This window comes from Pithys albifrons, chromosome 2 (assembly GCF_047495875.1).
Source record: "Pithys albifrons albifrons isolate INPA30051 chromosome 2, PitAlb_v1, whole genome shotgun sequence".
NCBI classification, from domain to species: Eukaryota; Metazoa; Chordata; class Aves; order Passeriformes; family Thamnophilidae; genus Pithys; species Pithys albifrons.
In genome coordinates this window covers 110,036,883-110,051,027 of record NC_092459.1, presented here as the reverse complement: position 1 = coordinate 110,051,027, position 14,145 = coordinate 110,036,883, and the positions used below count along the sequence as shown (strand labels likewise).

At 41.2% G+C, this 14,145-nt stretch overlaps 1 protein-coding gene across 1 annotated transcript in view; it reads right to left on the bottom strand.

Moving 5' to 3' along the window:
- MEIS1 (Meis homeobox 1) overlaps positions 1 to 14,145 on the bottom strand; it is a 108,703-nt gene that overhangs the window by 38,862 nt on the left and 55,696 nt on the right. Inside the window, exon 8 of the mRNA XM_071582080.1 lies at positions 12,491 to 12,636. Within this exon, the coding sequence (XP_071438181.1) occupies positions 12,491 to 12,636 (146 nt within the window). The remainder of the gene's footprint in view (positions 1 to 12,490; positions 12,637 to 14,145) is intronic.

Genomic DNA, 14,145 nt, shown 5'->3' with positions numbered 1-14,145 from the left:
CTATGCAGGTAAACACCAGCTTACCTAGATTGCATGTCACTCAAAACAAATCAAGGAAATCCACCACGAGGCACATAAAGATGACTAAAACAGGTAAAGACAATTTTTATCACCGCTGCAAGAAGATGTTGAGACTGGCGATGGCGCCAGGAGCGACATCCCCTATGGACCCAAAAACCTGTGGAGAGTTTCTGTCATTAGAGATTTGATGCTGCTCTGACACCGAGGGCCATCAGCAGCTCGAACATGCTGTTGCAAAGATGCTGTCGGCTACGGCAACCATAGAGGATGCTGTCCAACCCTCCGCGGCAACTTTCATCACCGCATATTGTCACCATAGCAATGAAACTGAATGTGGGCAAATGACAAGGGTCTGTCATCACTCAGCCCTGGCCTGACAGCCCTTAGCACCAGTTGCCTTCATCCAGCCTCAATGCACAAATAGGTCCCCAACAGGCCCAAAAGTAATAATCTGCCCCTTCGCAATGTCATCGTTTCACTGGTGCTCCCAGTAGTAGCATGCAGCCCTCATACCCCCTGCAGATGGCTCTGTTTTATTCCCCAATAGGTTTTCATGGTTTAGGGAACAGGAAGAGCAAAGTGAGAAAAAAGAGCCCGAAGGGAAACAGTGGTAACCAAAAATCAAATATCAGAGATAATCAAGGAGCAGAAAAAAAATCTGTTGCACAAATGGAAGTAAAACATGAAAATTAATGTTTTGCAGGAAAACTACAACACTTGCCTTGTAACAGCTTCAGCACGGAATAGCAGTGTTACTGTGAAAGTCTAAAGCTCCCTTCTAATGTTAAACATGGTAGTTGTATATAAAATGCATCCGCTGCTCCGTTCACAGAAACAGGTGTTTGGGGTGAAGTCAGGATAACTGGCAAGGTATGCCAGGCTGTCACCGACAGCGAGCACGGCCAACACACTGCTCTGCCTTCACGCCAACACCAAAATCAGGGTCCCAGCTATTTTCACGCTCTTGCTGCCAGAAATGCCACAAAGAGACAATTAACTTGGTCTACTTCCCTGCTGCCTGGGTGGAAGTACAGCAAGAAATGACAGAAATCAGAGATGGCAAACAGTATCTCATCTAGAGCTCGTCTGCCTGCTTGGATTAATCAGAGAACCTCTATTTCAGGAGAATTGCTGCGTGGGGTCAGTTTTTACTCATTCTGCCCATGCAAACTTGCCCCCTTGCAATTGTGGCACGTGGGGAAGGTGGTGCGAAAGATCTGTCTTGGTGGTTACCTTACTTAGCTCATCTCGACCACGCATTTCGGATTTTACTTTGTGTTTAGTCACACAGAATAACCCAATTTAACAGTGACCCTGTGTTATCACGCCAGCCCTCTCACCATTTTGAAAGCTGCCTTTTAATGATATTTAATTTAGACCCGCTTATATGCTACATTTGCTAGTGAACACATTGGCTGTGTGGCTCTTATTTAACACAATCACCATACAACCCGCTCGCCCATCCACAGCAGCCCTGGAAAGACAATTCACTGCTTGAACATTTTTTAAACGTGATTTACCGTTCCAGAGAAACAACTCCACAACTAATCTTCCAGGACAAATGTAATGCTGAAAAGCAACTAAACTGAAACGTATAAATTCCATATATACTTAAAAATATTATTGTCTGTAATTTAATATAACAATATTTCTAGGCCTATAACCTTGCACGCAGAGGCAATTTCCCAAGCATTAATACTTAAATGGGTCATATGCACCACATCTGTCATTCTGTCCTGAAGTCTATGAGGCACAACCAAGACTCTGCAAGCCTATTGATTTTTCTAGCATTTGCTTTAATTTACTTAACCATTGAGAAATCCATCAGTACATAAAGGGGAACTGTCCATTACTGCCTCATTTGCAGACATTCTTTCCCCTTTTTTTTCTTTATATCTTTTTTTTTTTGGTAAATATTTCCCCTTAAATCGCTGTGTGTTTACAGTGTAAAAATGAATCCGGAAAGTGCTCACACCTGTTTCTGTTCAGTAACTGCTGCACTGAGGTATATGTAATGTGCTTAAAGATAGAATAAATATCTAGACATTATTACATCTGTGTGCAAAGGGTGGTAAATTAGATCCTAATTACATTAACAGGGATTCTGCCTCCCAGCTTAAATTTTACATGAGCACTCTGTAAAAATCCAAAAGCTCTGCTGTGGTTTCTTTACGAGCTGGTGATTACAGCTACTTCCTATGCGGTCACTAAATATTCTGTTTACAAATAAATGAAGAAGCTTTGAGCCAACTTGCCAGGGTAATAATCCGTGTTTTTTATTTTTTTTTCCCCCAGCAAACCTTTACCACATAAGCATGGCAACAATCAGAAGCCCTGGCTTCATCTAATTACTCTATCACATAATTTCACAAATTGCCTTTTCACTGGGGAGCCAAGTGCAAAACACGCTCACAGTGGGATTTCAGGCAGCAGCTTTCATTTACTACTCATTTCTTGTTAAATTAAACACAAAAACACCAGTTGTGTGAAAGAAGTCAAAAAGAATGCTTGCAAATGAGCCAGACAAGTGTATCTTATATTTATACCATTTGCACAAAATAGCTCATTGGCAAGCTGGAGTTTTAATGGCACTATTATCATGTTTAACCCTTTTAAAGCTTGGCATGAGGCTGGTAACTGGATTATCCCGACCAAACTCAAGCCAGTGAAAGGGCACTAGGCAGCACATCAGCTTTGTCATTTTGTTAATAACAAGGCAATATGCCCCAACTTTGCTTCCATGTAACTCCTCTGGCTTATCAAGGATTTAGCAGGGAATGACCCAAGACAGAATTTGTTCCATGAATTTCTCAGTTCACACCCATCTAATACAAGGGAGAGACAGTCCTACAAATAAATTTAGTGGGATTTGTAAGCACAGTTCCTATTTTGCCCAGGACATCCCTTTGAGGTGTGGGGTGCCTGCAAGACTCAGGGGCAGAGGGACCTGGAGGACCAGACCCCTACTAATTATCTGAGTGCTATCAAGGCAGGATTGCATGCTGCCACCAAGGAACACAAATTATTTTGAAAATAATTGCAGCCAGTGTACCATCGCTGGTGGAAGTGAACCAGAGGTTACACCGTTCTAAGATGACATTTTGTACATCAACAAGTACAAAACCAAAACACGACCATTAGTAATTAAAGCTGTTCCTTTTGTAGCACCAGAGCCAGTAGGTCGGGTACTATTTTACATCAGAAACCGGCCTTGATGGCTGCAGATTTGCCAACATTATCTGCACAGGGAGAAAAAAAAAAACATTAGCAGCAGCTGTCTTTGTGCCTTGACATTGAAAATCCTATTCATACAGACAGGTGGAGTAATTTAAAAGCCAATGTGGTGCAATTTTGATGCAAGTAATGCCACTGTTTACTAAAACGCCACCATTACCGCTGTTTATGAAAACATTACTAAAATTGCATTTTATTCATAAGAATCCTAAGGTTCAGGTTATTACCAGTTTCAGAATTATTCCAACCCCAACTGCAGCTTACAGCCCTCTGGGGTTTATAACCTGCTGCACTGACGGACCTGTGCTCAGCTTTCAACAACAAAAACAAGAGTTTATCCTCTTTGCCATTCCCACACAAGCCCAGTGAAGTTCCCGAATCAGCACAAAGTCCACGGCAAATAAGCAGAGTTCTGCCAATGAATCTACTAACTAGGCAGATTATCGAGTATGGCATTTACCTTTCCAAAAATGTCATGAAAGACACCAAAAGTTCAGCCTGACACGAATAAGGATGGTCTATAGGGAGAAGAGTTCCACTTCAGAGCTGACTTTAGAACAATCAGTAGAGCAAGCCACCCAAGGCACAGTCCTATCATTCTCCCTCTGAGTTCAAATAAAGTCCTTGGAAAACATACTCATATCACAAGCAGCCCCTTGGTTTTACTAGTCTGACTCAAGCAACCACGTTAATGCCACTAGCATGACTACCCTGCTTTTTGCATCACTGAGACAGCACACCGTCATAAGAATAAGGGGTTTTTTTGTGAGTAGGTTTTTTTAAAAGTACTTCCAAATGTTTAATGATGTACAAGTTGGGTTACAAAAGGTCAACCAGTAGCCAAGTAAAGAATATTCATGCTACATCTACAGTCTGAGAAGTATTTTCTGGACAGAAGTTTCTGGTTCATAAAGCAAAAGATGAAGTGGTAACGCTCCTAGACCTTGCCTTATTAAAATGATGGCCCATCACTGAAGTGAAACGAGCACTCTGCTAAATACTCTGGGTCTAAATCAGGCAATGATGCAAAAGGCGAGGTAAATGAGATAACTACATATTAACTTAAACTCTTTTCTGCCTACTTACCTTCTCTCTACACATGTATTTAGCACTGCTGTAGCTTACAGGGTGAGGAGCTGGAAGTACAATGATGAGTCTTATCAATAAGGTAAGATTGGTTGGACTTGATGACCTTAAAGGCCTTTTCCAACCTTAATGATTCTATGAATATGTTTGTTCCATGAATAACTATTCTATGAATATTGAAACCTGGATTCTCAGCTGGGCATTTTGAGGGAAAGGATGGCATTACCCGTGGAAAATTTTAACTTACACCAACAAAAAAGTTTTCCTTCCATAAGAAAAATTTTCTGTGGGTAATTTTGATGGGCAGACAGCAAATATAAGCAGTTAATCCTAGGAATTAGGGCCTCTTGAATATATGCAAAAAGAAAAAACATGGAAGCTGTAGCAGTGCAGATCCTGTGTAGCAGAAGGTAAATGTGGAAAAAACAGAACAAAACTTTTTTAAAAGGGGTAAAAAAATTACTCACTTCTCATGCCTGTCCTGAAGCAACAGACTGTATTCACCACAGTATCACTGCTTCAGTTCATCCAGACAAGGGTTAAGTTCATGCAAACAGATGTAAGATACTCTATGCCAGAGCAAGGGAATGCATCTTACACAACTTGATGTACTACTTCCAAATGTGACCCTATTTGAAAGGCAGCTTATCTTACACCACAGATTAACACATCTCATCAGATATGCGCCCAACTGGTTTGGTGCCTCATATTTTGGCACTTTACCTGATCTGATTAAGTCATTTGCTAGCACACTGGCATGCTGTGAAACTCCTTCAACAGTTCAATTTCCAGTAAAAAATGAACACTGGCACTTATATACATAAGCATATCTGAGAATCAACATAAGCTCTTTTGTAGCAACTGTGTTAGAGTACAAGCTAAACAAACAACTAATAATGAAGAACCAAGCCCATTAATTTATCCTCATTTCCTGCTCACCCACTGCTTGCCAAGTTACTGTTGTTGTCTTTAGTGTACTTCATATTGCAATTTTTTTGCCAAAATATTTCCAAGGATACTTTCAGATTTACAAATTAGTGGTCAGACTTTTTCCCTTCCCCTCTCTCCCCCTTCCATAGGTGATACTTGAATTTTGTATGTCTGCTTTGACTGCACATAGACAGTATATCATGCAAAACATTGCTGTGCCTTGACTAGAGAAGGCTCATTTCAAATAGGTGGCTGCACACGCAAAATATCACAGCTGCAAATATAAAAAGAAAGGAGAGGGTGGAGAAGAAAGCAAAGCACCTACTGCTGACTTAAAAATTCTTATTATTGCAAACATTCTTGCTGGTAAACTCATTTCCGAGAATATTTATGCAAACAAAAGGAGTTCCAGTACAACCAGAGCAAGTGTAATTTAACATCTGAATTAATGCTTATCATGTTTCAACTTTTCAGTATTCCCTCGCTTCTACTCTGTGTTTCTACTCTCTATACTAATGTGTTTCAGCAGCTTCCAAATAATACAAATCCTTTAATGTGCTGGTGGCTTCCACATGGGTACAACAGTGCCTCCAACGTGGAAACTGGGGGAACTGGGGAAAAAGGTAAGATAGCCCTTTGGGAATAGACATTTGCTCTCTCTTTAAAATCTAGCCCAAGTTGTTGGCTACCTTTTGATTTCAATCAAAATGCTTCCCTGGACCACTGCTGTTCCCAATATCTGTGAGGAGCCCAGGATGAGATGCCACGTGCCACACAGTTTAAGACATAATGGCTGCCTTCAACAAAAATGGGACTGAATCATAGATAGGAAGAAAACAGATGCTGTAACTACACCACACTTTGGAACATGAGAAGATACTAAGTTCATAACCTGTTTTCCTTGAACTGACTAAAGCACCCTATGCTTTTCCATTTCTGTTCTAAACCCAAAAGTTTGTAGCACAGCTCAGTGCTGACAACTTAAATAATCTACAAGATAGCCTGAGATCTCAGAGCACGAGATGTTTGCTTTCCAAGAAAGCATGAAACTCCAGCAACAGCAGTATTACCAATGGTATCCCCCCCAAAAAAAAGGCAAAATTCCCTCATGCTAGAAAACAGACCAATGCTTGGAGGCTGGACAGCAGGTCAAAGCCACAAATTTGAGGAAGATGAAAGAAAATGCTGAAGATTTTGACAGTCACTATCCTCTATCAAAATCTGCGAGGCCTGAAGGGTTAAGAAGTTAATTTAAACCCAATTACCTAAATGCTATTTTTCCTCCTTTCCAGAACTCTCAACTCAATTCAGACAGAGCCCCAAAATAACTATCTTCTCCAATAATAACATTTGCCATTTTCTACCATTGGAGATGAGTCTCACAGCACCTCCACCAGCAGAAGGGAGCTGAAGACCCTCCTTGTGAGTTACTTGCACCAATCTATGTTGGATGCTTTTGTTGGATGCTCTGACAAGTCCTCCCACTTCCAGGAGTAGGAAGAACCCTGGCTCCCATTTTCCCAGTCAAGGGGACGGTGGTGCACGAGTGACCCAAGGCAAGCTAAAAAGCCTGACTTTTCCCAGGAATTTTGGACAGCTGGCACTAAGAAGTCTTGCAGATGTGGAAGAAAGCTTTTTACAGCCTTGCCCACAATAAAATCAAGTGAAAGAGGAGACTTGCGTATTTGGGATAAAGCGGGTGGACACCCCCGCCCATTCCAAGTCCAATATATGGAAATATGACCCCTGTTACGCAGATGAGCTCCAGGAGCCCTCTGGCATTTTTCAGAGCAAGTATCAGTTGGTGCAGGATGGAAGCTCATTGTATGTTGCACTTTTTTGGGGGGTGAGGGAGAGGGAGGAGTGTTATTTTGTTTTATGCTTCCAAACTTCTGAAGAGGGGAACAAACACCCCTGGGTTTAGCCAGTAAGTTTTCTCTCTTTATGTTTTCAGTACCCTGGTTTTGTACACACAAACTCTCTTGCTATATTCCTTACCAAAACCAGACAAGAATCCCACATGGGAATAGGGGCAGGGAGCTAAATTAACTCCATCTTCGTCCCAAGATAAAATATCATAATGGGGGGGGGGGGAGAAATTACATGAGATCCACCTTAAAAGGTTGTTAGCCAGTAAAATATACATATACAAAGAAAAGTTATAGAATTAAGTGGTATAATTTTTCTATCACAATAACATCCTTGAACTGGATATAAAGTATCCCCTTCAAATATTTTCTTCCAATAAATTCTTTTATACAAATAACAGCTTCACTAAATAGATTGCATATTGCTTATTATAATTTTTCTTGTTTAATAGCATTGGTATCAAGCAATCAATAAAAGTTAAAAATCCAGATACATAATAAAAAAAATCTTACTATTTTAAAGTCAACATCTTTCAGGCATGTCTTTTACTTTCTGCTCGGTCTCTCATTTCACTAAGATTTAACCTCTTAAGGAAATTGTTTTAAAAGCAGTTAAAAATAATGATTAAATTATGGGATTTACATGAAAGAAATGATCAGCCCATTCATTTTTTTTTAAATCATAGCAATTTGTTTTTTAAAAGGTGTTTGAAGTCCTTGAATCTACCTCTTGGCACCATTAAAAAAGAGTAGTTTATAATCCCCTAATGTGCTTAAATAAAGCCTTCAATAGTTTAAATTGTTATTAAACATCTTTTGGGATTATAATTTTATGGCTTTTTTTGCCTGATTAGATGATGAACGTGAAGATCATCAAATACTCATCATATAACAAACCAATTACATTGTATAATCCCCAAAATGAGGTTTGAATACCAGCATTTTAAATTAAGCTGGATTTAAAGGATGCAGGAAATTCCCAATGAGTGAAAAAACCATTTGAAACAAAACCCCACAAACTCCCTTCTTCTAGTTTTGAACAAAAAGGAATTTATACCAATTACAAATACCAATTTATACCAAAACTATCATTGCTGGGACAAAAGTATAGGATGGGTTGAAGCAGAAACTAACCATGTCACCACAATTAAATTTACACATTTAACTGCAAGCAAGATTGGTTTTTTTCTTCCTCTTCCCATCCTCCAAGCTTTTCTCTTATTTTGCAATCCTTCCTAAGGCCTATACATGACAGTAAGGAGATCTGCTTGAAAAATGTGAGGGAGAGGTCATCTCTGAATATTAATAATTTTTTTTTAAAGTCTAAAAGGCCCACAAAACATTGCTGGGCTGCATCACACAGTGAAATTATCCTTAGGGTGACTTTCTGAAGCCCAGTGCCAGCACAGAACTGGTTTGCCCTAGTCCCTCCTCCAGCCCCTGACATGGCATTTGATGTTCATCTGATGCCACTCCACAAGCCTTTCTTCAATTCTGACTCTCCTTTAACAGTTTGGGGATGTCCTCACTTCTCCATCAAATTATGAGTAGCTTTTTTCCCTTTTTTTCTTTTTTTTTCCAATCCACATAGTAAGAGGCTGGCATTTCCAATTTACAGTAAAATCCTAAAAACAGATTTCATAAACCTCCAAATTTACCAGCTGGTGTCATAATTCACCAGCAAAATATTCAAGAAGCTCCACAACTACATTTTGCCCAGTTAACAGCAGACCTAAGCAGCTCTTTCAACCCACATGTTTAGTCAAAATTAAGTCAGAATAGCAAAGAGTTAAAAAAAAAAAAAAGAAAATCCTGCAAAGTCCTAAGTATGAGTTTGGTCAGCACTTTTGCAATTGTTTTAGCTGATTGTTTTTGTTGTTGTTATTTCAAGGGGGGAAAAAAAGGCAATTTGGACAAATTTATCCCCTGAATTGCTTCAGAGCATACTGTCTGCATCCGCAGAGGACAACGCTTGCCTACCCTTTGGGCATATGTCAACTCAGTTCTGCACATCAGTCAAAATACCGAGGAGGCTGGAGCCTGACATGGAGTGGGAACTACTGCCCAAACACTTCAACATCCGGAGAGAAAAAAAAAGGATTTCCTCATGAGTGAGAAACAAGAACTAGGGGAGAAACCTTCGGAAATGAAGTCACTACACAGAGGAAGACATAATGCTCTCAGAGAGGGAATAACTGCATAGAAGGAATTAAACCAACCTATACATTTTTGAAAGATTGTTTTCGTCCAACATTTATTTTGTGTCATTTCAACCAGTAATCATTAGTATGAAAGACACTGCAATTATTGTTTATTTTGACTAATTGCATGCCGCTGATGAGTATTAATATTACAATGGCAAGGGAAAAAAGGAGTTGATTCTGAAAAGGAGGGCTCCCGACTAACACCCCATTTAGAAAGCACCAGTGGTCAAGGGGATGCTGGATTTTGCACTTAACTGCTGCTCATTTCTTCCCTGCCCTTTTTAAGATGGCAAAGTGAAGGCAGGTAAAGGGCTGGGGGCAAAAGGGAGGTATCACTTGCCCTGACATATCCTCTGCCTGAATAGAACCACCTCCCTATCTTTCCTCGCCTCCCACTTTAGGGAGGACTTTGTGTTCACCCTAAGAAAGACCAAATTCACTGATAAATATATAGATGGATGAACAAATAAATAAAAAAGTGGTGTGGAATCTCTTTTCTCAAGATGATCTCCCTCCTGCACCAAGGAAACCAGCTGAGGACACTGCCATACCAGTGTGTAGGGTTTTAAGAGCAGTCATGAAGCCCAGATGCCCTCAAAAATGGAGTTTTAATTCCTCTCATCTCTGCCTCTGCTGCTCTCAGGTCTGATTGCCACCATTATTTGGACCTGGGGGTTTTTTTTGCAGAGAAGACACCCCAAGAAGCCTGTCAAAATACTGTATTGCTCTAGAACTTGGAAGAGCCTACAATGTTCTCCAGACATGTTTTCATTTGAGGAAACCGTCCAAGATCTCACCTAAAGTCTGTCTCCAGGTCCTACCTGAAGAAGGTTGGACTGAATAAACCAATTCTGTTGTACTGAACTGATCAGAGAAGCCTGGATCTACCATGCTGCCAGAAGAGGAGAAAGCTGCCCTGCAGTAAAAACCTGCTTCACCTGGCTGGGCTGGATCTGCAAAGGAGATGGTGGACTTGCATAGGTTCTGGGGTGAATGGTGCTTCCTGTGTTTGAATCTTCCAGAAGAGACCCTCTTACAAGCAGATGTGCAGATGTTGTCTCCCAGGAGCTGCCAGGAGCCCTGCAGCAAGTTCTACAGGCACTCTCCTCTTCTGCACACTATTATGTCACAGGACAAGAGTGAAAAGCTACTAGAACTCTGTATCTAACCCAGATGAGACAGTGAGGGGGGTCCATTCTCTGGTTCTGAGACTGTGCATGAAACTAGCTGCAGGGTCAGGTCAAGCCCATGTAGTTAAATGCTCAACACAGGGTGGTTCCTTGCCACAAGGACTTTTTTGGACACATCCTACAGCCTTTTGCCATGTTCCCAAGAATGGGTTTGGAGGTGGGTAGCTGGTCCAGGCTAAGAGCATGCTGAAGACTGCTCAAGCAGTTTACCAGGATAGACCTTCATGTTCCTGTGCTCAGGTCTGGGTGATGTTTTATTTATCTGCAAACACACAGCAACAGGGTGTTTTCAGGAAAAATATTTATACTACTTAATTTGCAATTCCTCACTGTAAACTGCAGGGACTGACATGCAGTTGCACAGAGTTTCCTGATATTCCTAGTCCTGACTGCAGAGCTTCCAGGGCGTCTCCTCAATCCAGAATCTAAACCAGCTGTACCAGGCTGGTGTGAGCATTGCTGCTGGCACAGCATACCTGGATTGTTTTAGAGGTGGATGTCCTTTATGCCACATCTACCTGCAGAGAGATGCCAGGTGTCAGATCACCTTGGGTGAGGAGCTAGTGATGAGAAGCTACCAGCACCTAAAGGGACGTCAGCCTTTGAAAGTGATGGCACTGAATGCACCAGATGAGGATCAAGGAGCTGGCAAAGCTGAGGCATGACTGACATAGAGTCTGCCAGAGAGAGATTAACTTGGAGATATCCGAGGCCCTCTGTGGCCTCAGAGGAGTAGTGCTCCAACATGAAGGTTCATTCATAGCAACCCAGGACCGCGTGGGACAGGATTCCCTGCCTGATCCCTGTGCTGACAAGAGTCATGGCAGGTATCTGGTTTCTTGGCTCAGCGGAGGACAGAGGGGTGATGTGCATGGTGCTTCCTCCCCTTTACAAGTATACCCTTGGCAGAGCTCCCACGAGGCCTGGGCAAGCTAGCCAGCTTCTAGTTTCATCCTGACCCTAACTACAGAAAGAGGAGAGAGTCAACCACTGGGATTACAGGCAAGAGCCACTTTTCACTACCACTGGCAGACCCCCAGTATCGCTTGCCTGACCTTTATCCTCCTGGCACAGAAAGGCTGAGACAGAAAACGTGAGTCTGAAAGCCCACATCCCCTCAGTGGATAAAAGCACAGTGACAGATCACCACAATTTGATGGAAAAGGAGAATGACATTAGAAACACTTTTCTAAATGCTAACATTAGAAGGTGTGGTACACAATACAAAAGCCTTGAAAGCAGCTCCAGCATCCAGTTTAACCCCACACACCTGTCTAGAGCTTTGATTTCTAACCCCAGGAATAAAAAAAAACTCATACAGGTAGCTGTGCATCCTCCCACCACTTTCTAACATTAAATGCAGGGGTAACTTACACTCTGGGAATGAGAACGTCTCAAAGAAAAAAATATACTTTGCTATTAAACCAGATACATTCAGACCTTTCATCATGAAGCTTCTGATGATCTCTGACAAACATCTGAATAAGGTCTTTGTTTGCTTTTGGCTTTGTTTTTAATCTCCCCAGTTGTTTTCCACAGTTCTCCGGAGCACAGAACCAGGGGCCGAATGCTACTCTAATGCTCCGAAGCAGCAATTCCCACATCAGCTGAGGGGAGCTGCAAAGCAGGACAGGTCTGTGGGGTTACATTAATATAAGCTTTAAGTATAAATCACATTTTGCAGTGATGTCCTGTTAACAACTGTGTCTCAAACAAACAAACAAAAAATATCTACAAACAACACACACACACACAAAAAAAAAAAACCCAAACCATAAAAACATACGCTCTGTGCTCTTCCCCTGGCATCTAGCAAATGAGGCAACAACAGCTCTGCTCAGAACAGTTCCTCAGCTGCCTATCAGCAACATCATACGTATTTTTTGCTTTCTATGACTACTACAACTATGACATTATCCATGTTTTATTTTGCATATGTGATCTAGAGTTCACTTACTGTTAGATGCTGGAACAGCCATGCCCTCATGATATTTGTGGCTACTTTGGGAAAGATGCCACGCTTTTTATGTCGCTTTTTGTCCTTATCTGGATCATCATCATCACCTGTGCTGGGGGAAGCTACACTGTTGTCCAAGCCGTCACCTGTAAATATAGTGAATCAAATTTTGACTTATGCTACCTTTATATACTTCAGCCGAAGCCTGGCTTTGGGTATAAACTGCATGAATATTTAAATGAGGTATAAAGTCTTTAACACCGTAATTCACATGGGGTTGAGGGGATGGGGGAGGGGGGGGGAAGAGACATGGGGAGAGGAAGGGTCTCAGAACTGTGTTGGCCCCATCCTGGTTTATCCTGAAGGACAGTGTGGCCATTTCTGTCACTGTAACCCAAAAACAAAAATTGCTTAAAAATGATTTAAAAATCTGCAAGCATCCAGCTTGCAAAGGTGGAAATGGTGGCTTTTCTTTACACTAAGTCACTTCCCAAAGATTCATCCCAATCAGGCACTTTGGCTGAGCTGACAATTGGGAAAGTATCAGCCGTGTTCTGGGATGGGGATCATGACGTGTGTGAAGCTGGGTGCCTCATCCCACTATGGGATGTGAAAAGCAGGGTAAGTGCAGCTGTCTTGAAACATCATATTCCCTCCACAAATTCAGAAATAACCAGATGATTGGGGCATTGCTTATACTAAGTCTTTTATAGATGTTTGATGTCTCCTGACTCTTTGATGAGAGGTGGGTAGCTAACTGGTCTCCCCTTGTCCCAGTCCCAGCCAAAAGAAATTCATAGTGGGATGAGCAGGCACCAGTTTGACACACACCATTAGGAATAAACACCCTGCTTTATGCCAGTGTGCCATATCCATAATAGGTGTCTGCTTCTGTTAAACAGCAACTGATCCAGAATGAATTTCCTTAATGCAAAGAAGCTCTCAGGCAGTTCTCATCACATTAGCAACATGTCTACGGGAGGATGTAACTGAATAGAAGCCAGCTTGGGTCTGGGATGATGGGTTAGTGACCAAAGCAAAACAAAAGTTGCAGTGCCTGGCCAGTTTGCATGTAATTTTTGTTTCAAACCCTGGACACAGTTTATAAAGTCCACAGAGCAAGAAAGTCTTTGCATCCACTGCATGTGGACTGAACAGTATATCCTGGCTTCCAAGGACACTGTATTTGTAGCAATATGGACTTGTGATGTTATTAGGCAAGTGTTTTTTACACTCCCAGGCAAGAATGATCAAGAAAGCCATCTGAATTAGGCTGAATACAAACTATCTCCGTTAGGGACAAAAATAAAATATATATATAAAAAAAGGGATGTAGACTGTCAAAATTACAATTTGTTAAACAGCTTTCAGCACCAAAAAATAAAAGCTATTATTAGTGTTTTATTTTTAGCATGTTACTGACCATAGCAAATCTATAATTGTCCTTATGACTTGGCCTGTGTCTTTATTGAAACGGTAACCTTGTGTAGTTACAGAAACAAGCAAGATTTTTATGAAGAAATTAGATATCCAACAAATTCTTTGAAAGTCTAGTATGTAAAAAAGGGCTTTTATACAGAGAAGCAATTCACCATATAAAATAATAATTCATAAAAGAAACATGAGCAAAGGAAACAACTCAACAGTATTTAAAA